General features: G+C 41.6%; 2 protein-coding genes across 2 annotated transcripts in view; one reads left to right on the top strand and one right to left on the bottom strand.

The window, feature by feature from the left end:
• The window catches only part of SLC25A12 (solute carrier family 25 member 12), a 180,323-nt gene extending 170,705 nt beyond the window's left edge, over positions 1-9,618 (bottom strand). The window contains exon 1 of the mRNA XM_067741537.1: positions 9,488-9,618. Coding sequence (XP_067597638.1) covers positions 9,488-9,505 — 18 coding nt within the window. The 5' untranslated portion in view covers positions 9,506-9,618. The remainder of the gene's footprint in view (positions 1-9,487) is intronic.
• The window catches only part of METAP1D (methionyl aminopeptidase type 1D, mitochondrial), a 79,229-nt gene continuing 64,146 nt past the window's right edge, over positions 9,392-24,474 (top strand). Inside the window, 2 exon segments of the mRNA XM_067741540.1 lie at positions 9,392-9,679; positions 9,681-9,828. Of these exon segments, the coding sequence (XP_067597641.1) occupies positions 9,392-9,679; positions 9,681-9,828 (436 nt within the window).

Raw genomic sequence — 24,474 nt, 5'->3', positions numbered from 1 at the left:
TTCGCCCAACGTCACACAGCTAGTAGGTGGCAGAGATAGAATTTTAGTCCAGGCAGTATAATTCACTTGCGTTTTTTGTTTTGTTTTTTTGCGGTACACGGGCCTGTCACTGTTATGGCCTCTCCCATTGCGGAGCACAGACTCCGGACGCGCAGGCTCAGCGGCCATGGCTCACGGGCCCAGCCGCTCCGCGGCATGTGGGATCTTCCCGGACCGCGGCACGAACCCGTGTCCCCTGCATCGGCAGGCGGACTCTCAAGCACTGCGCCACCAGGGAAGCCCTTCACTTGCGTTTTTAACCACTATAACACTTACCTAAAAGGATCCACATGTAGACTACATTATTAAATTTCAAAACTGAGCATAAAATAAAAGTGCTAAAAGCTTTCAGAGTGGGAAACTTGGGAGAGGAAGGGGAATTTAAACAGCACCAGACTCCTTATCAGCCATACTTCATGCTAAAAGACAATGGAACAATGACTTCAGAGTTCTGATGGAAAATGATTTTGAATCAAGAATCCTACACCCAAGTGTGAGAGAAAAGAAAGGTGGTTTTGGAAATCTATAAAATCAGAAAACTTACTTCACACACTTTCTGATGAAGTTACTAGTTGATCTATTTCAACGGCATGAAGGTGAAATCAGAGCATGTAAGATGTGGAGTACAGGAAATAGTAAAACTATTCTGATTCCAATAAAAAAAATCTGAGGATGGCAACTGAATAACATGTCTACAAAAGTAATTGGTCCAAATTAGAATAGGAAATTACGAAAAAAGTGTAAAGAAAGTCAGAGTCTAAATATAATCAACTATAGTTGGCATGGCTTTGAGCAGTGACTAGAAACGAAAACAGTTCAGATTGGTTGAGTTTGGTCAAACTGGGAGACAGTAGGATGGGAGACTATTGCTTTTCGTTGTAAACCTTGTTATAATTGCATGTTTTTTAAAACCAAATATGTGTTACCTTGATATAAAATTTTGTTTAAATATTGTTCAGCAACTGAAGCTCCATATAATTGTCAAATAAAATATAACTGTAAACTAAGGAAATTTTAAAAACAAGTTTATCTGAAGCAGGTAAGTGGCACCTTTAAACAGTGAGATTGTGCTCAGCCTGACTTCCACAAAGCAGAATTTGCCAAAAGAAAAGAGAGTAAAGAGCTTTCTTTTAAAAAAAAAAAAAGTGGCTATACTCAGTTCTTTTCTTTGGAAACTGATTCTCCAGGGAACCATAGTTTACCATATACTTTATTTGGCTACCAAAAGCAAACTGTCCCCATCTTTGACACACTGGCCCTATGAATCAACAGACACTAAATGTAAAACCAATGCTTTGAAATTTTTCGTGTCATAATTTGGGGGGCTTTTCATTAACCCTGTGGAGAAATATAATGCAGTAAAAGTGTAATGGGGTCTCATGAACAACTGAAGAGCTGTTGCGTGTAAAATGCTACAAGAAATGCCTCATAAATGTCTTATAAAACAAAAAATTTTAAGACCTCCAGTGTTACAATGTACACAGGCTGGAAAAGGGGCGAATCTTCTCTCCTACGACCTTTCCGGGCCTCACTAGCTTTACCTTAAAATTGGAAGGGGTAGAGTTCTAGTTGGATTAGGTGATCTTTAAAGCCCTTTCCAGTTCTTCAACTGTATTCTCCCTCTTCCAACTCCATAAAAGACCAGTTGGAAAACGTGCTTTGGTTAGACTTTCAGTTCACCTGGACAGTTCTTTAGATCTTTAATGAATAATACTGGCAGGTGAATCTGTGCAGAAGTCTTGGGCTGTGCAGTGTGTTTGCCTAGCTCTCTGAATCCCCTTTGTGAAGACTGTGGGACCACCACAGTGAGGCTTGTTTGCTCTCTGCTCCTGGAGCAGCTGCCGCCTTTCTTCCTTTATCCTTTCTCCAGCAAAGGAAAACGTGGTGATGTTTGTGTGTGCCTCAGATGAGGAGAATGCTCTCCAGACAGGTTATTCTCTGGGTTAAAGTGGATGGGGGGAGCACAGAGGAGCTCAGCTCAATGGGAAGAGAGGTCGAGGCAGCATCTGCCCCCTTGTTTGTTTCAACAGCTTCCGTCTTGAATACACAATCTGTTGAGTGAGTTAAGAAATGCAATTTAAGCAGTAGTGCATTTCTGCTTAGTTTGTCAGCCAGTTTGGGGAGTGGAGGTGGAGAGTGGGAGAGGGAAAAGGGACACAGACTAGTTTTCTTTTTCTATTATTAAATCCCTTGTTATTTCATAATGTCCACTTTGGAGGTTCTTACTGCAGTGTAGTCTGCATAACTGTTCACTGACCAAGGAGTACTGTTTCATACTTCTAGGTAGGAAATGTCAAATTCACAACTATTTTCAACCTCTGATCTTAGTGGTCCAACTGCTTTCTATATGAACTGGTCTCACAGAACCCTACAGGACACTGTTTACTCAAACACACTACAGTAAACACAGAACCATAAACCCAGCAGAAGGGTAAGCAAAGACGAAAACATAGGAGAAGGTAACCAGGAATGTACCATCATTTCAGGAGGGAAAGGGAAAAAACAGTAAGAGGAGTAATCTTATAGAAGGGTGGAGACATTGGAAGAAGAGAAGCAAGGGCAGAGTGAAGGCAAAAGGAAAAGAGAATGTACAGTAGACAGCAACAAAGGCATAGGTAATACTATGCATTCCTGTCCTCTCACATGTGGTTTGCCTAGCCTGTCCTTTATTCTATGTAGATGTGTGACTAGTCACAGTAAAGCAGGTAACTTCCCTTAGAAAGTTCAGCAAATGGTATATGCACAGAAAGAACTCTGGATGAATACATATCAATGTATTAACAGTGATTACCTGGGAAAAGCTTTTCTGGGGAACTTCTACTTTCTATATTTTACACTTCCGTATTTTTAAAATGTTTTTAAAGAGCACATATTACATACATGTGTAAACAAAAAAGAAAAACCAAAAACAGACTTTAAAAAATTCTAACAATGAGATCGAGAGCGTTCCCTTCTTTTTTACAAATGTGGATTAGAGATGGTAAAGGAAGCATTATTTCCCTTTCACCTTCATCTTTGCAGGAAGGATTTTAACAGGTGCAAGTTCCTGGGAATTTATATAATTAGAGTTCAGCATTTTTCTCAGTTCTTGGCAGCCGGGGATAGCCAAAATCTGTGACCCCTCACACCTGGTGTTGCTCCTAAGAGGCTTATAGTCTCAAGGGTACTTGGTCTTTCTTTATGGACAATTTTGTGAGCATGTTAGTCTCAGCTTTCCGATTGGCTTCCTAAGAACAAAAGTAATATCACGTCTCCTTGGAGCCTAGAGTAGGCACTTAAGTATTTATTGATTGGCTGATTGATCACTAAATTCTCTTGGAAACTTTTTGCCTTTCTTCCTTACTCTGCATGGAATTCTTCATTCTCCAGAAGTGTGTAAGCAGGTGTTACTTTTCCAGGGCTTAGTAATTGAGAATGGATGATAGTCGATAATGGTACACGTTTTTATTTAGATTTCATGGGGCAAATACACCAGTTCTGCTTTAACCCAGCTTCCCTTAGAGCCAGTGCCAAGACATGAGGTCAGGGAAGCCCTGTCCCTCAAGATAAAACTCAACAGCCACTGTGGAAAATAGTACGGAAGTTCCTCAAAAAACTAAAAATAGAACTACCATATGATCCAGCAATTCCACTCCTGGGTATATAGAAGAAAACAAAAACACTAATTTGAAAAGATACATGCACTCCAATGTTCATAGCAGCATTATTTACAATGGCCAAGAAACAACCTAAGTATCCATCAACAGATGAATGGACAAGAAGATGTGGTATATGTACAACAGAATCCCATCAGTCATAAAAAAGAATGAAAGTTTGCCATTTGCAACAACGTGGATGGATCGACCTGGAGGGTATATTATAGTTAGTGAAATAAGTCAAACAGAGAAAGACAAATACTGTATGTTATCACTTATATGTGGAATCTAAAAGATAAAACAAACTAGTGAGTATAACACAAAAGAAACAGACTCACAGATACAGAGAACAAACGAGTGGTTACCAGTGGGGAGAGGGAAGGGGAGAAGGGCAAGAGATAGACGTAGGGGATCAAGAGGTACGAGCTTCTATGCGTAAGGTAAATAAGCTACAAGGATACATTGTACAACACAGGGAAGACAGCCAATATACTATAATAACTATAAATGGAGTATAATCCATAAAATTTTTGAATCATTATGTTGTACACCTGCAATTAATATAATATTGTAAATCAACTATACCTCAATTTTAAAAAAAAAGATAAAACTCAGATGCATCAGCGAGTGAGGTCTGGGACCACCCTCATCCTCTTCCTTATGGCCTTCCCATCTCTTCCCTCCCTTGGCCCCTGCCACCATTCCAGGTGGCCTGCTGCTCCAACAATGGACAGGCTGTTATGCTGAAGCACTATTTCTGCTGACAAATCTCCCATAATATCTTTCAAGCCAAGAGGTTGGAGCGGCTTTAAATGAATGTGGGCCACACTGTGCCTGAGAGCAACAACAACTCCCTTGGGACAAAGTTTGCTCTTACCCTACAGCTAAGTTAGCCCTATCTGATCCCATTCCGCGCTGCTTAATCACAGTGACAGGCTGCTCGGGAGGGCGCAGCATGCTCCTTGCTGAGCCCACTTGGATTAGGCCTATAAATGGCTGGAGAGCCACAGAATCTTCAGAATTTCAATGTAGGAGGGGCTCGGGTAGGGCAATCTTGTTAGAAGGGAGTGGAACTTAAAGTTTCATTTGCCTAGGAGTTACATGGTCTAGAAAACGTCATTATACAAATCAAAAATGGGGGGGCAGGAGGGTCACACATGATGCCAGCCCCCCTCCCCTGCCTCCTGGCTTCCTCTTGACCCTGCTGGAGATGAAGGAAGCAGGGCACAAACAGCACGGACACATCCTCTTGCACGTGACACTACTTTTCCTCAAGAAAACATTTTCTCTAAGGGTCCCCCTAGATTACCCAGTAACATCTCCATCATTGTCTCAAGTGATGGGTATAGGAAACAACAAGGTGGCTGAGAGTCCCCTAGAAACTTTCTGCCTGAACACAGAATCATTTGAAGCTGGACCTTAACTTTAGAGGGGTCCAGTCAGCTTAGACAGCTCCCTGTTATATGTGCAGATTATGTTTATGCAGGACTCCAAGTTCATGGAAAGAATGTTCATTTGACTTTAAAAAAAAAAAATGTAGAGTAGCCCCCGCTCACCGTAACTAGAGAAAGCCCGCACGCAGCAACAAAGACTCAATGCAGCCAAAAATAAATAAATAAAATTTTTAAAAAGCTCTAAAAAATGTAAATAAATAAAAGTATTTCCTCACACTAAAACTGAACACATTGGAGGGCAGGATGGGAAATATTCTTCTCAAGACATAGAGTAAACTGCTAAGAAATGATCCTGATATTAAACCAAAAGGCTAATTTTTCTGATTCAGATGACAAAACTGAGAAGCAAGCTCAGGAAGGGAGAATGAAGGCACCTGAGGCTAAATGACAGCCCTACTGAAGCTGTGCAGATCCCAGGGCACCAGTTTCCCCCAGCAGGCCACAGAACCTGCTTTGTGCCTAGTAGGAAACACCACTTTATTTCAGTTAGTTTTATGTGTTCATATGTAACAAGCTTCTTCTATAGATATGTAAGCACCTTAGTCTTTATTTTATAGTCTATGTTTTTAAGTATCTTGCATTATAAGTAATCTTCATAAGTACTTAAAAATCTAAACTGTGTAACAAGTTACAGGATGATGTATTACAAAGCAAAATTTATTTTTAAAAGGATTTACTGGGACTTTCCTGGTGGCGCAGTGGTTAAGAATTCACCTGCCAACGCAGGGGACATGGGTTCGAGCCCTGGTCCGGGAAGATCCCACATGCCGCGGAGCAACTAAGCCCATGCGCCGCAACTGCTGAGCCTGTGCTCTGGTGTCCTCGAGCCACAAGTGCTGAGCCCGCGTGCCACAACTGCTAGAGCCTGTGTGCCTGGAGACCATGCTCTGCAACAGGAGAGGCCGCCACAGTGAGAGGCCCGAGCACCGCAACGAGGAGTGGCCCCTGCTCTCTGCAACTAGAGAAAGCCTGTGAGCAGCAACGAAGACCCAACACAGCCAAACATAAATAAATAAATTTATTTTTTAAAAAAAGAGATTTACTTCATGTAGCATAATCCCTAGAGCATTTTAAATTGTTAACCTGAATTACAAATTCAGTATCTACATTATAGAAATCAATATAATTTCAATTTTATCACAAACTTATATACAGCTTTTGAAAAAGTTATATAAGTCCAAAATAAACTATCATTAAGTAGAAGAAGGAGGAAAGAAAAAAATGACTTTTTAAAAATGAGAATGTCGGAATTTATTTCTGATTTATTTCTTTAATAAAAGAAGATTAGACTTTAAAAGATGCTAATAAGACACTCTTTTTTAAAACCAAGGTAAAAGACCTATAAAGCAATAATTAATCACAATTAATAAAAATATTTTAACATTTAAGAATGAATTTTCTGGACACAGAAACTGAAGGTATTAGGAAGTTATACTTTATTTCTTGAACCCTGGTTCTGAAAAATTATTCAACATTTTTTTTCAAGAAACACAAGTACAAAATCTGAATAATGGTGGGAGTTCAAATCAATGAAGTGCCACAACATAATTAACCTTCATTTCACAGATGGGAAGATGGGCAGAAATGGAGTAGAGAAGTGAGTCAGTAGTAGTTACTCAACTAAATGAAAGCAATCTAATGCCCTAACACCCAGGATCACAGATGTTAGAACTGCCACGGATCTTAGATGTCAGGGGTCCAGCCCTTTTTTATACCGTTGATCAGTATGCATATATCTCATAAATTGACAATTTTGGAGGACACATGCTGGCAGTTCTTAATCTTTCTAAGGTCAGAAGGATGTGATGAAAGAAGCTAAATCAAGAATCGGTGCACAAGCTATCACCTGTGCAAGTTCATGTCTGCTTCATTTCTAGCTCATCCTGCATATCCACATCCTTGCTGAACTTACTGGAAATTTCCTCACTGGATTCCACTATGGTGGTGCCACCTGAGTTCTCATAGTGTTTCCTTTTCCTTTTCCTTCTAGTTTCAGGGAAATAAATTGTGCATTGGTTTTCCAAGGATTGGCTGAGCTGAATCACATGAACATGTGTTCTATTTCAGATGTGTTTGAAATTGGGCTTAATGCCTTCTGACATTTCTCTAGGGACTTCTAGGTTTCTTTTTTTTGCACACTTCTTGAGACTTGGTGTTCTGCTAACTCTCAGGTTCCTTTCCTGCACTCAGATTGTTGGCTTCAGTTACACTGAGGACAGATTAGCACGTTCAAAAACTCTTTCCTTGGAATTGATCTGCGTTTGAAAAAGGTGGGGCTTGAAGTCACCTGAAAGAGTACTTTTCCTTCTCATCCTTGTATATTTTATTTACTTCAGTGGAAAACATTTTTTCTTTTTATCTTTCAAGGTGACCCAAAAGCATACAAAACTGGGTCTCCAAGAAGTATAGATGTGTCCTCTAATGAACTACCCAAACTCACTCTCATTTTTCTCTTTCTGACTTACTTCACTTTGTACGACAGACTCTAGGTCCATCCACCTCACTACAAATAACTCAATTTTGTTTCTTTTTATGGCGAGTAATATTCCATTGTATATATGTGCCCCATCTTCTTTATCCATTCATCTGTCGATGGACACTTAGGTTGCTTCCATGTCCTGGCTATTGTAAATAGAGCTGCAATGAACATTGTGGTACATGACTCTTTGAATTATGGTTTTCTCAGGGTACATACCCAGTGGAGGGATAGTCTGTCATACAGAGTGAAGTAAGTCAGAAAGAGAAAAACAGATACCGTATGCTAACGCATATATATGGAATCTAAAAAAGTGGTACTGATGGACCTAGTGGCAGGGCAGGAATAAAGATGCAGACGTAGAGAACAGACTTGAGGACACAGTGGGGAAGGGGAAGCTGGGATGAAGTGAGAGACTAGCATTGACATATATACACTACCAAATGTAAAATAGATGGCTAGTGGGAAGCTGCTGCATAGCACAGGGAGATCAGCTCCGTGCTTTGTGATCACCTAGAGGGATGGGATAGAGAGGGTGGGAGGGAGACGCAAGAGGGGATATATGTATACATATAGCTGATGCACTTTGTTGTACAGCAGAAACTAACACAACATTGTAAAGCAATTATACTCCAATAAAGATGTGAAAAAAAAGTAAAAACATCAGGACTATGTAGTCATTAAAAAGAATGAGCTCTAAGTGTTCTAAGATTTGATGTTCATGAGTGGAAAAGCAAGTTGCAACAGTAAGTATGTGATTCCATTTAAAATCTTTACACATATTTGCCTGTAAAAGGCATGGAATGGCACACACAGTGGCTGACTAAATAGTGGGATTGTGGTGTGTAGAGAGGGTGAGGAAGGGGATTTACCCTGTCTTTAAAAAATCATTTCTGGGGGCTTCCCTGGTGGCGCAGTGGTTGAGAGTCCGCCTGCCGATGCACGGGACACGGGTTCGTGCCCCGCTCCGGAAAGATCCCACATGCCGCGGGGCGGCTGGGCCCGTGAGCCATAGCCGCTGGGCCTGCGCATCCGGAGCCTGTGCTCTGCAACGGGAGAGGCCACAGCAGTGAGGGACCCGCGTACCACAAAAAAAAAAAAAAAAAAAAATCATTTCTGAATTGTCTGGGTTTTTCATGGAGTGTGTAGTTAAATTAAATTCTTAAATATTAATTAGGAGACATCACACATGTTCACCAAGAATCCTTATCAATCTTTACTGCATTTGGAGACTGTTACATTCTTGGTTTAACTGGGTCCATGCAGAGTTCAATTCCTTCACCAGACATTCCTTGAATATCAGGTTCTTTGCTGGGTACCAGGCTACCAAGATGATTAATACCTGGTCCATGACAGAATGGAAATATGCCCCAGAATGCAGATAAGAGGAACAGCGAATTTGGTAAAAATTGACACTGTCATCACTAGGGATACATCAGCTCCCTCACTTGATTCATAACTGGCCTTCTGTAGGCTTCATCTTTCGGCAGCGCAATTGGCAGACGTCATCCTCTCATTGTTAAAAGTCAAATTTAGGATTAAGACTCCACTTAATACCGCTGAGCTCGAGGTGTCCTTGGGGAAGGAGAAGTCCCCTGAATATACCCACTCTGGTACCCAGAATAGATTTTGCAGCTGCACACAGATCCTGTCTTGTCTGTTGTCTCTGCTGAGTAATGTAGATTATGGGACAGCAAAGGGGCAGCTGGTGACTTTGAACCAAATTTTACCTTTCAACTGAATCCAGGGAAATAATTTGCAACAAAGAGCAGACGATGCAAAGTGCTATGTTGAACGCTAGATCGTGCTTTATTTTTTCCTCCCAACTTTACGTTTCCATGCACCAAAATGTTGATGCTACAAATATTGGATACCACGCTTACCTGACAGGCTTCTTCCATCCCACCTGGGCGCGGGGGCTCAGAGCGAGCGCGCGAACCGCGGCTGGAGCCCGTCTCTCGCGGCCGGACCGCGCTCGGCCGGCCGCGGGTTCCCCTACTGGCCCCGGTGCCCGAGCCGCTCCGCCGCCTGGGCTCCCGCAGTCAGCTCCCGCCGCGCACGCGCACTCTCCCTCTGGCGGCCTCGGCGCCTCCGGTCTTCGGCACGGCTGCGACTGGACTGCTCCTACGGGCGGGGCGGGGCGAGGAGGGGACGAGAGCTCGCGGCCACGTGACCGACGCCAACATGGCGGCGCCCAGCGGCGTCCACCTGTTCGTCCGGAGAGGTAAGCACCTGGAGGACAGCTCCGCGGGGCTTCTCACTGTCGCTCACTGGCTACGCAGTCGGGTTGAAAGGAATACACGTCCGCGATCAGACATCTCGGCGCACATGAATGTGCTTTCAGTTCTGCGGACACACGCAGACACACGATGACACATTGCCACAGGAACATACCCACAAGTGTTCATTTGTCACTTGCCTAGATCACGTCACTGCGTGGCATCTATTTGCAGTCCCTCCTTGAGATTTATGGGACATTGTCTAAGGTTTTCTTCTCCCACGTCAGTTGTGTGATTGCTGTAGCAAACTCTTTTATTCCTGGGGCGGAGCGATGAACCTACAGTAACTGAAATGCGCCTGGACCCTCAGTTGCCGCAGAGAAAGCAACTTGTATCCGTTGGCATGATACAACACGTCTTTTGGGGAACTTGCAAAATGTGATTATTCTCTTCCATTGACTTAAAGTTAAGATGAGGAGAAATTTTGTCTGGCTAGCTTTCAGTAGGTGTTACTCTTGTGTGAGTGGTGAGATTTTAGTAAATGTGCAAATACTTTTGCAGGTGAATCTTTGTTGGATTTGAACCGGTTTCTGAATCTTTGTTGGAAAGAACTAGGAAGTTGTTTCAAGGATGGGGGAAGAAGGAAATTAAAATATTTTCAAGGACTATTTAGGTTTCAGGCATGTAGGAACAACAGTCCTATGAGGCAAATATTATTTTCACAGTAAATAGCTAACGTTTATTAAGTGCTTTTGAAGTACATGATACTGTGTTAAGCACCTAACATATGCTAGCTACCTTTTAAAACCCAGTGAGTTAGGCATTATTCTCTGCTGATGAGAAAAGTGAGACAAAGTGGTTAAGTAATAAGACTAAGATTGCACAGATTGTAAGAGGCAAAATGGGCATTTGAACATGGCACTGATTTCTTTTCTTTTCTTTTTTTTTTTTAAGTGCTCGTTCCTCTGCCCTGCATGGCATGGTCTCTTCACAGAAATCAGTGTGCAAAGTTCAGATGAGACAGGACAAGTATGATGAGCATGTGTGAGAAGTAAAAAGGAAGATGTTTTTAGAGAGGAAGGAGGTTGGTAGGCAGATAGACCTCAGTCTTTCAGTGTAATATAGTGTTAGTGGAGATGACTAAGGAGCCACAGGAAGATATGAGGTGAGAGATGTGTAAAGGGAAGGTGATATAGGCAGTATTTTGGACTGGTTGGAAGGGAGAGTGGAGGCCAGTGTGAGAGTACAGCCTTGTGAAAAGAGCACCAATTTACATCTCTTAAGATCTGGGTTCCAATCCAAACTCTGTTTACTAATCAAGTTACTTTTTTTCTGTTTCCTCTTTTGACAAGAAATAATGGGGTTTAGACTTCTTTTTTGTGCACTGCAGGTAATGGTGAAGAGGATCTGGGCAGATAGTCAAGGTAGAGGAGGAGCCAAAACACACACACACACACACACACACACACACACACGTGTTATATACACACACATATGTATGCATATGTATATAATCTCTTTGCAGAGTATAGAAATAACATATTCATCTTTTTTTTTTTTTTTTTTTTTTTTCCGGTACGCGGGCCTCTCACTGCTGTGGCCTCTCCCGTTGCGGAGCACAAGCTCCGGACGCGCAGGCTCAGCGGCCATGGCTCACGGGCCCAGCCGCTCCGCGGCATGTGGGATCTTCCCGGAGCGGGGCACGAACCCGTGTCCCCTGCATCGGCAGGCGGACTCTCAACCACTGCGCCACCAGGGAAGCTCCATATTCATCTTTTTTGTGACTTATGATTTTGACAAATGGTGGTTCAGACAGTCTTGGAAAAAGCTATTACAGAAATAGCTATAGTAACCCATCCCACTATACCCCACAAGAGGGTTATCTTCTAACTAGAAGAGGGGGATCTTCTGATTAGAAGAGGGAGGGAAAATATGTCATCAGGAAGAGATTTAGTGATAGGGAAAGGCCCCTTTATGGGTTATTCATAATTACTTTTATTATGCATTGCAGACAGGTTGTCCTGTACCACCTGCTCTCCACCCCCCAGGGTTGAAAATGAAGGGTAAATTTATGAAGGGTACTCTCTTTTCTCTCTTCCTCCTTTTCATCCTTTTAGATTGATGTAAATTAATCCACTATAAGTCTTTATGTGCCAGGATTTATCGTCAGCATCTATGTGCACCTTTCCCTCTTGGAAAATGGGAAGAAGAGATTTTTTTTTTTTTTTTTTTGGCTGCATTGGGTCTTCGTTGCTGTGTGTGAGCTTTCTCTAGTTGTGGTGAGCGGGAGCTACTCTTCGTTGTGGTGCGCAGGCTCCTCATTGCAGTGGCTTCTCTTGTTGTGGAGCACGGGCTCTAGGTGCGCGGGCTTCAGTAGTTGTGGCACGCAGGCTCAGTAGTTGTGGCTTGCAGGCTCTAGAGCACAGGGTCTGTAGTTGTGGCACACGGGCTTAGTTGCTCCGTGGCATGTGGGATCTTTCCGGACTAGGGATCGAACCCTTGTCCCCTGTATTGGCAGGCAGATTCTTAACCACTGTGCCACCAGGGAAGTCCCAGAAGAGATTTCTTAACCTCTTAAGAAGGGCATAAGGTTTCTCTCATGACTCTCCAGCTCATTGTAGCTTTAATCACAGTACACCCTCTATATAGTAGTTACCTACTTCCTCTCTCCATCCCCACTCCTAACTAGATTGTTAATTCTTTTTGAGCAGGAACCGTGTCTTATCTGTATGTCTATCTTAATAAGCACAGTTCCTGGCTGAAGAGCTTACTGAATTGAGAGGCTGTTAAGACTTGTTCTCTTCTGAGGAATTCCCTGGCGGTCCAGTGGTTAGGACTGGGTGCTTTCACTGCCGAGGGCATGGGTTCAGTCCCTGGTCAGGGAATTAAGATCCCGCTTAAGATCCCGCAAGCCCTGCAGCTTGGCCAAATTTGTTCTCTTCTATCATGGGCTAAGGGATGGGTGGAAACTATAAGTAGTGACATTGGAAAGGGGAAAGGATGGATTAGTCTCTTGGAAGGTAGAGAGAAGGTAACAAGAGCCTTTTAGGGATGAAGGTACTCCTGGTATTAGCACTGACACTAAATCCCTGATAACAGTGCAAAATCCCTACCCTGGGGCCCCAGGAGCTCTCTCCTTGCTTAATCTCTCACTCCCAGTTCCCACTTTATTAGAATCTTTGTTCCAGCTCTCAAAGCTGGCACATAAGATCCTTTGCCCAGTGAGGATGGCAAGGAATGGTGAAGGCAAAGAAGGGGGCATATTTTCTCTTTTAAACTCTTGTTCCTTTTATGAGCCAGTCTCTCCTGGCTTGCCTCCTGTTTCCCTGATTTTCCCAGACTTCCACTAGGCTCTTCTACTTCTAGGTTTTTAAATATTAGTGTTCCCCAGGATTCTGTTCTAAGCCCTCATCCCTGTTTCCTCTCTTTGTTGTCAGCAATCAAATTTGCCTACCTCAATGACTGTCAAATCTATACAGTTTTTAAAAATCAACAGAGTATCCCCTGGAACTGAACACCAGGTCTGAATACCAGCTCTCTGTTAGGTATCTTTTCCTAGATGTCTCACAGACCCTTTAAGCTCAACAAGTCCAGTATGGAAATGAATATTTTCCTGCACATCTGCTTCTCCGCATATATACTCTGTCTCCATTAATGGCATCGCCATCCAGGCAGTACCTAAATGTAAGTATTTAAGGGCTTTTGGTCCCCACCACTGCCTTCAGTGTCTGTGTCCAGTGAGTCAGTAAATCCCATTTCTTGGATGCCTCCAGTTTTCTGCATGGTCTGGGTATAATTCTTTACCATCCCTTGTAACTGGTCTCCACCTTAGTTCACCTTCTTCCCCACAACCAGCTGTCTTTCTAAAATTCAGATCTGATTATGACGCTTCCCTACTAAAAAAACCTCTGGGGACTCTTCATTGCTGGGATAGTCTGTCCCTCCGCATCGAAGGATAGCACCATCTCAGTCTGGCCTCAGTTTACCTTTTCAGCCTTAGGTCCTGCCAGTTTCCTAACCTCATATCTCTGCTAAGGTTTGCCATTGTGTACCTCCTTAATTGCTTTGCCTGCAATGTCTTTTTTCACCCAGCAAACCATTCATTCTTCAAGGCCACACTTAAATGCCATCTCTCCTTTGAAGCTGTATTTGCCTCTGCCCAGGCTAAACGAACCCAGTCTGCTTACATAGCACTCAGGGCATGCCTTTATCACAACGCTTATTACCCTGTATCAGAGTATGCACACTTACCTGAAAAGTATTTGTTTACACCTCCATCTCCCTTGCTAGAATGGGAGCTTCTTAGAGACAAGAATCTTATCTTCTTCATCTGTCTTCCCAAAACCTGGCATACAATGTGTACACATAGTAAGTACTCAGTTTCATAACCAAATGAAAGACCTTTCAGACTGCAACCTCCTGTAGGAACATTTGTTCACAAAAGTTATATGGTAGGCCTAAAGAATAATTTATCTCAAAATGTCAGTTTTTGTCATATGACCGGCCTAGTTAGTGACTTTGTTCCCTGCCCCCACCCCCTTTTATAGTCCATCTCCCTCCAAGATTAATTTAAGGCAGTGTTACTTCTGTATACCTTTTTGGGTAACTGTGAGAATTCCAGGTAATATGAGTTGTGAGTCAGCCTTACTGGAGATAATTAGAAAAAAGAGGTTGGGAGGGGGAAGGGAAGAAATCTAAAAGAGAAGTGCTTAAGGCTTAAGCAGCGTAGTCATGGGAGAGAAGAAGGAAGCTGATGGAAGTAAACCCTTAGACCTAATCGCTATCCTGCTGTCCTTCCACAGTCCATGTGGAGGGAACTGATGCCAGTGAGAGGAGAGGGGGCAGATTGTGGGCAAGTCCAGCAGAAAGTCTAAGAAAGGCACAGCTGGTGGGTGTATGAAATAGTGTGGCTTTTCCAGAGGGCTGTGTGGCAATGTGTGTCAAGGTGTAAGGTATACATACTTTTTAGCTAACAATTCTGCTTTTAGGAATTTATCCTGAGAGAACAATAGGATGAGTGTACAAAGATGGATAAATAAGAGTGTAACTTTATAATAATGGTAATTGGGAAATATTCACCATAATCTGAAATGTCCATTGGTAAGAGAATGACTAAATAAATTATAGTTTATCCATGCAATGGTGTGCTGTGCAGCCATTAAAAAGATGATGTAGATGTACTGTAGACTTAAAAAGTCATGGCCATGCATAGAGGAGAAAAGGCTGGTATAGAACAGTAAATCCCACTTACATAAAGTTTGTATCTTTGTTTCCTTATATGTATATATGCCCAAAGAAATATCTAGCATGATGCTCACCCAAGTGTTCATAGCTCTTATTTCCAGATGGTGAGATTGTACTGATTTTTACTTTCTTTATAATTGATGTGTTTGAATTTTATACATTGAGAAGATAGCATTTTTATTTTCCAAAACTTTTTTTTAAAACTGTATAAGAGAAAAAACCAACCAAGCAAATATAAAAGGTATCAAATGTTTGAATGGGACCAGACCCAAGGGAAAAATTTCTTTTACTGTGCATATTCTCTGCAACAAAGCAAAATGTCTATGTAATTTATAATATAGGAAAGGAACACCTTTAAGATTTCCATGATCAAGGAATGGTAACTGGAAATTACTTATATATACTCATTACTGTAATTTAAGATGCATATAATGCTACTAATATTTTATTATTCTTGTCTTTTTTTAACAAATGTACGAATTTTTACAAGTGCTTTTGTTCATTTGTGACTCTAAGGCCATAGATTCTTCCACTAAGAATTTTCTTATGATAGTGGTTTTTCAAAAATTTAACCTCCAGGTAGGGGAGGGGCTATATTACATAATAAATTAGGTACTTTAAACTTTTGTCAACTGACCTGAGATCCTTACTGTTTTGTATAGCTTCAGTAGGAAAATGTATCCTCAGTTTCATCAAACCAACTTAGAAATCATGTTTTGGGATGCAGGCCATGGATGATTTGGAAAATATCAATACTATTAATAAGGAGCTTCCTGTAACTTAAACTCTATTCATGTTGATAGCTGAGAATGGAGATGGATTTTTGCTATATGATTTTTTTAACAAGTACCTTAACACAAATACAAATAAACTCTGTTATGATATAGCTTGTTACTACATAAATTAAAGCATACTTAACAATCAAATCATAACCCTGAATTCCCTAAAGTCAGACTTGTCCCTCAAGCCATGTGTGCTCTTATGTTTTCCCTCTGCCTGAAATAGCTTTCTGTAACGCATAGTTCCTGTCTCCCATTGAAATTATGAACTTTACTACACAGTACAGGGCACGTAGACCCTCAATGATAAATGCTGTGCAGTCATTAACCAAAAAAAAAAAAAAAAAAGGTGTTGACCTCTATTTGTTGACACGGAATGATATTCACAACATGTATTATTTGGAAAATGCAAGTTATAGAGCAATTTAATATAATCTTATTTTGTGAAATCAAATATTGATATATCCATGTGTGTCAAAGTGTAGAACATACAGAGAGAGAGAGAAAGAAAGAGAGAGAAAGATAGAGAGAATGGCATTCACCTACATAAATATTCACAGTTTTTATGAAATGTTCCCTTTCCCCAAGCATTGGGAATCTTTGAAAATGCAGAGTAGATGCTATGTATCTTTGGGAATTTGGCAAGATGGGAGGAGAATAAGATATATGCAAAGCTTCATTTGAACATTATCTTGTTTTTCAGTTAAAACAGTTTTTTCTTGTAGAGATTGGATTTTCTTTTTTAGCTTTTGAATGTGCAGAATTTCAAACATACAGAGAAGTGGAGAGAGCAGTACATACCCATCACCTAGTTACAACAGTCATCAATTTATGGCACCTCTTGTTTCATCTTTACCCCCAGCCACTTCCCCTCCCCAAGCTAGATTATTTTGAAGCACATCTCAGATATATAATTTCATCTGTACATTTTTTATTATGTATCTCCAAAAGCCAGGAGCCTTTAAAATTTTCTTCATATATTGCACTTATCGGTTCTAGAATTTACATTTGGTTCTTTTCTTATAGTTTCCATTTCTGTGTTGAGGTTTCCCAGCTGTTTACTCACGTCCATCTTTTCCTTTGAGTACTTGTACGTACATATTTATAACAGCTGTTTTAAAGTCCTTATCTGTTCATCTGTCGTCTGGGTGATCTCAAGGTCTTTTTCTGTTTTATTGACTTTTTTTTCTTGACTGTGGCTCACATTTTTCTGTTCTTCATACATGTAATTGTATATTCGTCCCAAGTGGATAATACCTTGTGGAGATTATGCTGTTCCGCCAGGCGTGGTTTTCTTCCTTCGTAGGGTGGATCTGTTTGTTTTGCTCTTAGTACTAGAGTGTGGCTCTTACTCTAGTGCAGAGTTCAGCAAACTTTTTCTATAAAGGGCCAGATAGTAAATATCTTAAACTTCTGTGGCCCTATCGTCTCTACTGCAGCTACTCAAGTCTGCTAATATAGTACAAAGGCAGCATAGACAGTATATAAACAAATGAGCATAGCTATATTCCAACAAAATTTTATTTATAAGAAAGACAGTGAGCCGGGTTTGGCTCACAGGTCTTAATTTGCCCACCTTTGCTCTGCATGTGCGTGGTTCTTATTCCACTGAGGGCCCACTTATTCAGTTCTTATTCCACTGAATGCCTGTGGGGCTCAGTGAGGTCCGTCTACTCAGGTTGGGCTAAGACTTCAACTTCTCCCAGCCCTGCAACCTCTGGAATCTCTATTCAGCTCTCAGCCTTGCACCAGCCGCTGTCTGGTAGGCCTTGTGCCTCTCTGTTTCCCAGAACCCTCAGTACTGCACAAAGTCCAGCTGCTTCAGCAGCCAGCCCTCTGCTCTCTGCCTCCCTAAGTAAACAGTGAGGGGCTGTGCTTGGCTTGGGCTCCATCTCCCAAGGCCACATTTGGGACGGTTTCCCCAGGCAGAACACTGGAGCCAATCTGGGCTCACCTTGTGTACTTATTTACCCTCAAGGTTCACTGTCCTACACTGTTCAGCAGCCAATGCCAAAAAATAGCTCCTTCACATTTTGTCTAGTTGTCTAGTCATTTAAGGCAGGAAGGAATTCTAGTAACAGTTATGCCAACATGGCTAGAAGAGGATGTCAGTTATTTTTTTTTTATTCAGTAAGTTTATTTTCCCAGGGTTTTTTTCTTGAAATTTATTTGTTGAAGGAACTGACTCGGCAGTCTGCCCTAATGGAGCTTTCCACATTCTGGATTTTGCTGACTGTATTTCCAGTGGAGTCATTTTAAATGTTCCTCTATTAACTGGCAGTTAGACCCAAGGCCTGACTTGATTTAGGTTACATTTTGTTGTTGTTGTTGTTTTGGGCAAGAATACTTCCTAGAGTATTGCTTTTTGTGATGTTAGTGGCCACTGGTGATCATTACTTGGCTCCATTAGCTCATTAAGACTTTGCAAAATGGTAATATTTTAATTCAGTCATTCCTTCTGCGTTTATTAGCTAGAAGATATCTACAGAAAGAAACTTTCTCAGCAAGTATTTGATTACCCTGATAGGCCTCATCCTGAAAAGTTAAATGTTTGATTTGTTCTCTGTATTTACCAGTTTTTAAAATAACAAGTTTATCCTCCAAAAGTGACCAATGAGTTGTGTTTAGAACTGTGTGGATTTATGTTTAATTGGGTATCTACTTCCTTAATTTTCTGAAAGTATATGAAAGGATCACGCAGTGTGGAAATGTAATCCTAAAGCAAGATTGAAAGATTATAGAAAGACGAGCAAAAGCAATTGACAGGAATAGCATTTTAAAAAATGAATTTAGGGAATTCTTACTATAACAATGTTAAAGTGGGAGGTTATAGAGTAAGAAAGGATTGAACATCCTCCAGTGTTTGTTGCAAGTTGAGTCCCGTGGTGTTAGTCCTTCACATTGCAGCAAGAGGTTCAGTTTTGTATCTAGTGAAACGTCAGATCTTGTGCTTAGAATAATATGCTTCTTAATATCTAGAGAGTGATTATATATCAGAAAAAGTAACTGGTAAAGATCTGATTTTGGATCCTGTCTCTACAACTTATTATCACGTGAATTTAAAAAGTAACGTAATTTTCCACTCAACTTTTCTGTGAACCTAAAGCTGCTCTAAAAACTATGTCTATTAAAAAAAACAACTTAACCTTTCTGAATTTCACTTTCTTCACCTGTTTTCAAAAAAAGAAAGGGTCTAAAATTATCTAAGTTAAATGAAAATTAAGAAATTAAGTGGGAGAACCTGTGAAAGTATCTAGCACAAGAAATGTCCCTTCCCTTTTAGCAGATGTTCTCCATTGGTTGAAGCAATTACAAGGAAGCCCAGATTCGGGGAAGGGGATACAGAGTCCCTCTTGATGGGATACGTGTCAATGAATTGAGGCAATCGAAGGCTGTTTCTTGAATACAATGGGAAGGAAGAAGATGGACTCCTCAAATACATTCAAAATTTTGTCTATATGGACACTTTTCTGAAGGAAAATATGCGTGGCTTTCATTAATTTCTCGAAGTAAGATGATTTGAAAAAACAATAGCATCTCCCTTAGAATATCAATATTCTTTGATACCCCTCCCACTGAGAAGTGGGGTCTCACTTAGTTGCTCCACGGCACGTGGGATCTTCCGGACCAGGGCTCGAACCTGTGTCCCCTCCCCTTGAGTCTAGACTGTCTTGTGACTACTTCATTCGAAAGAGAATTGGGGAGGTGATGCTGTGTGACTTTCAAGGCTGTCATAAAAGGAGATGCAGCTTCTGCTTTGTTCACTAGAACAGTCATGCTGGCAGCTTCAGCTGCCTTGTAAGAAACCCAACTACCCTGGGGCTGCTGTGTTGTGAGGAAGCCAAGCCACTTGAAGAGGTTCTTTGAAAGTTATCCAGTCAGGAGACCTAATCTTTGAGTCATCCCATTGCAGGCACCAGACATGTGAATGAGCCTTCAGATGGTTCCAGCCCACAGCCCTAGAGTCATCCCCAGCCAAGTCGTCTTCTTTACTCAGGGCCTCAGATATCATGCGGCCTCAGACATTCATTTCCAAATTCCCGACCCAAAGAATCCATGAGCATAATAAAATTATTAGTTCTGTTAAAACACTGTTAACTTTTGGGTAACTCGTTACAAAGCAGTATTAACTAGGACACTATGTAATATCTAAGAGCCAGCAGCAATTAATTTTCAGTGGAAAACCTAAAGGACAACTTATAGGTAGTACATGCAGGCAGGCAGTCACAAAATATCTCCCACAAAACTTGGAGTCACCACACACAACAAGTATGGCTTATTACCAGATATTTATTTATTTATTTAAAAAATTTTGTTTAGACTTCCCTGGTGGTGCAGTGGTTAAGAATCCGCCTGCCAATGCAGGGGACACAGGTTCGAGCCCTGGTCCGGGAAGATCCCACATGCCGCGGAGCAACTAAGCCCGTGAGCCACAGCTACTGACCCTGTGGTTTAGAGCCCACAAGTCACAACTACTGAGCCTGCGTGCCACAACTACTGAGCCCGTGCGCCTAGAGCCCGTGTTCCTCAACAAGAGAAGCCACTGCAATGAGAAGCCCGCGCACCACAACAAAGAGTAGCCCTCACTGACCGCAACTAGAGAAAGCCCGTGTGCAGCAACGAAGACCCAACACAGCCAAAAATAAATAAATTAATTAATTAATTTAAAAAATATATATTTTTTTGGCTGCCCACACTGCTTTTGGGATCTTAGTTCCCTGACCAGGGATTGAACCTGCACCTCAGCAGTGAAAGCATGGAGTCCTAACCACTGGACCACCAGGGAATTCCCTATCACCAGATATTTATAGTCTAGATGAAGTTTATTAATCTGGAGTCATTTTTACCATAAGTGATATTACTCAGTATCATGGCTGACTTTCCACATTTGCCAGGTTTCCAAAGAGAACAGAGCTAGAAAGTTAACCCAAGGTCAAATGTGTCAATAGAGAACTATCCATTGAGAAAAGCAAAGTAAGAATATTAATATTAGACAGAATAGAATTTAAGGCAAAAAGCATCAAAGAGGACAAAGAGGTTCATGGACCTTTTCTCTTTCTACCCTCACTATCCCCTTAATGATCTCATTAGTCATATGACTCTAATAACCCATTAAGCTGTTGCCTCCCATGTTTATGCCCTCAGCCAAGACCTTTCTCCTAAATTCCAGACTCATGCATCCATCTGCTTACTTGACATTTCCAAATGTCGAGATCGACATGTGCAAAACTCCAAAACTGGACTTCTAATCTCTTCCCTAAAATTTGCTCCACCCCAAAGACTTCCCTACCTTAGTTGTTGGTAATTTTATCCTGTCAGTTTCTCAGACCATAAACCTTCAAATCAACCCCAATTCCTTTCTTTCTCTCACGTATCCAGTCTGTCAAGAAATCCCATTGAATCTACCTTTTTAAAAAAATTTATTTATTTATTTATTTATTTTTGGCTGTGTTGGGTCTTTGTGGCTGCACATGGGCTTTCTCTAGTTGCGGTGAGCGGGGGCTACTCTTCGTTGCGGTGCGCGGGCTTCTCATTGTCGTAGCTTCTCGTTGCAGAGCAGGGGCTCTAGGCACGCAGGCTTCAGTAGTTGTGGCACGTGGGCTCAGTAGTTGTGGCTCGCGGGCTCTAGAGTGCAGGCTCAGTAGTTGTGGTGCATGGGCTTAGTTGCTCTGCGACATGTGGGATCTTCCTGGGCCAGGGCTCCAACCCGTGTCCCTTGCATTGGCAGGCAGATTCTTAACCACTGCGCCACCAGGGAAGCCCCAAATCTACCTTTAAGATATACCCAGAATGCATTTTTGACACCCCACTGTCACCACCCTGAGTTGAGTCACTATCATATCTTACCTGGATTACTGCAGTAACCACTTACTGGTCTCCCTGCTTCTACCCTTGCCCTCCTATACTGGATTCTCAACGCAGCAGCCAGACTGAACTTTTAAAAATGTTAAGTCAGATCATGTCATTCTTTTGCTGAAAACCTACCTCACTCAGAGTAAAAGCCAAAATCCTCATAATGTCCTGTAAGGCCCTACTCATAGCACTTAACACTTTCTAACACACTGTATGACTTACTTATTTGTCATGTTTTCTGTTGCTTACCTCCCCACATATACAGACTATAAGTTTGGCAAAGAGAAGAATTTTTGTTTGTTTTTTTCCCTGATGTATCCCAAGTACCTAGAACAATGCCTGGCACATGATAAGCACTCAATAAAGATTTTTTGAATGAATGAATGAAAAGTGGCTAGTTAATAATGATACAATAAAGTTATTAATAATGAATATTTATGAGTCAAATAACATGTTAAAATATTTAAAGCAAGAGCTGTTAAAAATAAAAGGAAAAATGGATAAAACCGCAATCGTAATAGGAAACTAGCATGCCTCTAATTTGTCAATTTAAGTAGACATAATAAGGTTACTGGATTTCAGAATGTTATAATTAGTAAATTTGATTTAATATTAAATTTGATACCTTGGATTAGGATTTTTTTTTACAAATATACACAAAATAGGATAAAAGATGGTAAGTTATGCCACTGAAAACCTCAGTAAGTTCTAGAAAGAAAAATTGTATAAACTGCATCCTCTGATCACAAAGCAATAATGCACAAATTAATGGGGAAAGAGGAGATTTGACCCAAGTATTGTGGAAACAAAAGGAAACTAAATAGTGGGGTATGTACCATTTACACTGTACTGGCCTTGGAATACACAGTTCTTGTCCTCCATGAGTTCACAGTCCTTGGTGGAATCAAACATGTAAATCAATTTTGCAACAGAATAAGGATGCACAGATAGAGGTAAGCATATGATGCAATGGGATCATCCCGTAGAGACCGACACGCCTTCACCTTTACAGAGGAGGAGAAGACTAGGCTGAGTCTTCCAGTGCAAGGAGGGCCTGGTCAGATGAAGGAGTCTAGAAACAGAGAGGCCTCTTGTCCAAAGGCAGAGAGAGGGGTGAGAGCCTGTGCAGCCTTCTGGGAGCTCGGCTGGTTTAATATGGCAAGCAAGCAGGGTGAGAGCTAGGGAGTAGCCAGTTGGAGATGCTACTTTTGGCAGTAAAATGTATAGCATTTGGGGACTACCTGAATGGGACAACTGAAGCATGTGTGTGAAAAGGGGTAAAGATACCAGACTCCTGCTCCCTTAGGGATGGAGGAAATGATAGATGTGCATGTAGATAGTTTTTCAGCTGGGAGAGGAGACAGAAAATTGAAGAAGCTCCTCGTCCCCCAATTACTTCTGTTTCTTTCTGTACATTTTTGCAGAGATTAGAGATGAAATGAGGTAGGGGGTTGGGAAATAGGAGGAAAAAATGATAAGGGATAATAGAAGGATTGCCCAGCAGTGTTGAGATCCAAGTGAAATTAGAGACCGTGTATCTGTAGTGACCCCATTCATTGCCACTGTGTGATTTTCTCCAAATGGGCATCATCCTGTGTGTATAAAAGAGTGAAGGTAGATAGTTGGATTGATTGGAATTTTCCAGATGGATGCACTGGAAGGACCAGGGAGTAAGAGAAAAGGGGAGTGGGGGGTTAGCAAGAGGGGGGTTGAATCAATGCATTCTAGAGTCTAGCCTAGGCTGGAAGTTTCCCAAGGTCATGGACCTTGTCTATTTTGTTTGTTTCTGGGCTCATTATTATTACAATGAATAATCTAGAGCATAGAAGTAAAAAGGGAAGAGACTGATAGTTTGGTGGGGGGGGGGGAAGGAGTTGTCCTAAGACGAGAATTTCCAGCAAGAGCAAAGAACAGGTATAATGGGAATTAGAAGTGAGGAACTGGAAGATTTGGGGGTAGTAGTCTGGAGTTTCACCACGGAGGTGACTTCTGAACTGGGTTAGATGGTTTTTAGTTTAATTGGAGAAAGAAGCCTAATGCCTATAACGATGTAAAACAGTATGACAGTGCTCTGGGAAAAAGAGGAAGGAAAGATAATTTGGGGCTGGAGTGATCACTTCACAGAATTGGGCCTTGAAGGATGAGTAAGGTGGTCAGCAGAGAGGCGGAGGGATGAGGGAGGGGCATTTCTAAGGGGGTAAAGCAGGGCAGCGGTGGGGAAACCATGTGAATACAGGACCTGTTCAGAGGGTTCTGGAATGGAGGGTTTGGCTGGAGCTGAGAGTTTGCATAGAAGAGTTATGAAGAGGAAGATTAATAATACAGGTTAGGGCCAGGTGATGAGAACGTTGAAGGTCGGCTTAGGCTTTATCTTATAGGCAGCAGAGACTGATGAAGGTTTTTGATAAATAAGTGAAATAACCTGCAGCTGGTGGTGCCCTGGATGTATTGAAGAGGGAAAGCTATCGTATCATTTGGGAAATATTGGTGGAAACAAAGTGATGGGGGCCTGAATTAGTGCCTTGTGTTCAGGATGGAAAGGGAGAGATGGATGCAAGAGAAATGATACAGAGAAGGAGGAATCAGGACCTGGTGGTTAGAAAGGGAACCTGAGGAAGGAGAGGAGCTGTCAGAGCAGAAAAGAGGGAGTTGGCAGAAACAGAGAACATAGGAAAAGAGGCTCAGGAGGAAATTTTGGGATGACTCAGTAAGGGTCAGTGAAATTGGCCACTTGGAGGTCATAGAGACTTAGACCAAAATTTTAGCAGTGGAAGG

Source organism: Pseudorca crassidens, chromosome 6 (genome assembly GCF_039906515.1).
Source record: "Pseudorca crassidens isolate mPseCra1 chromosome 6, mPseCra1.hap1, whole genome shotgun sequence".
Lineage (NCBI taxonomy): Eukaryota > Metazoa > Chordata > Mammalia > Artiodactyla > Delphinidae > Pseudorca > Pseudorca crassidens.
This window is presented reverse-complemented; position numbering and strand designations above follow the sequence as displayed.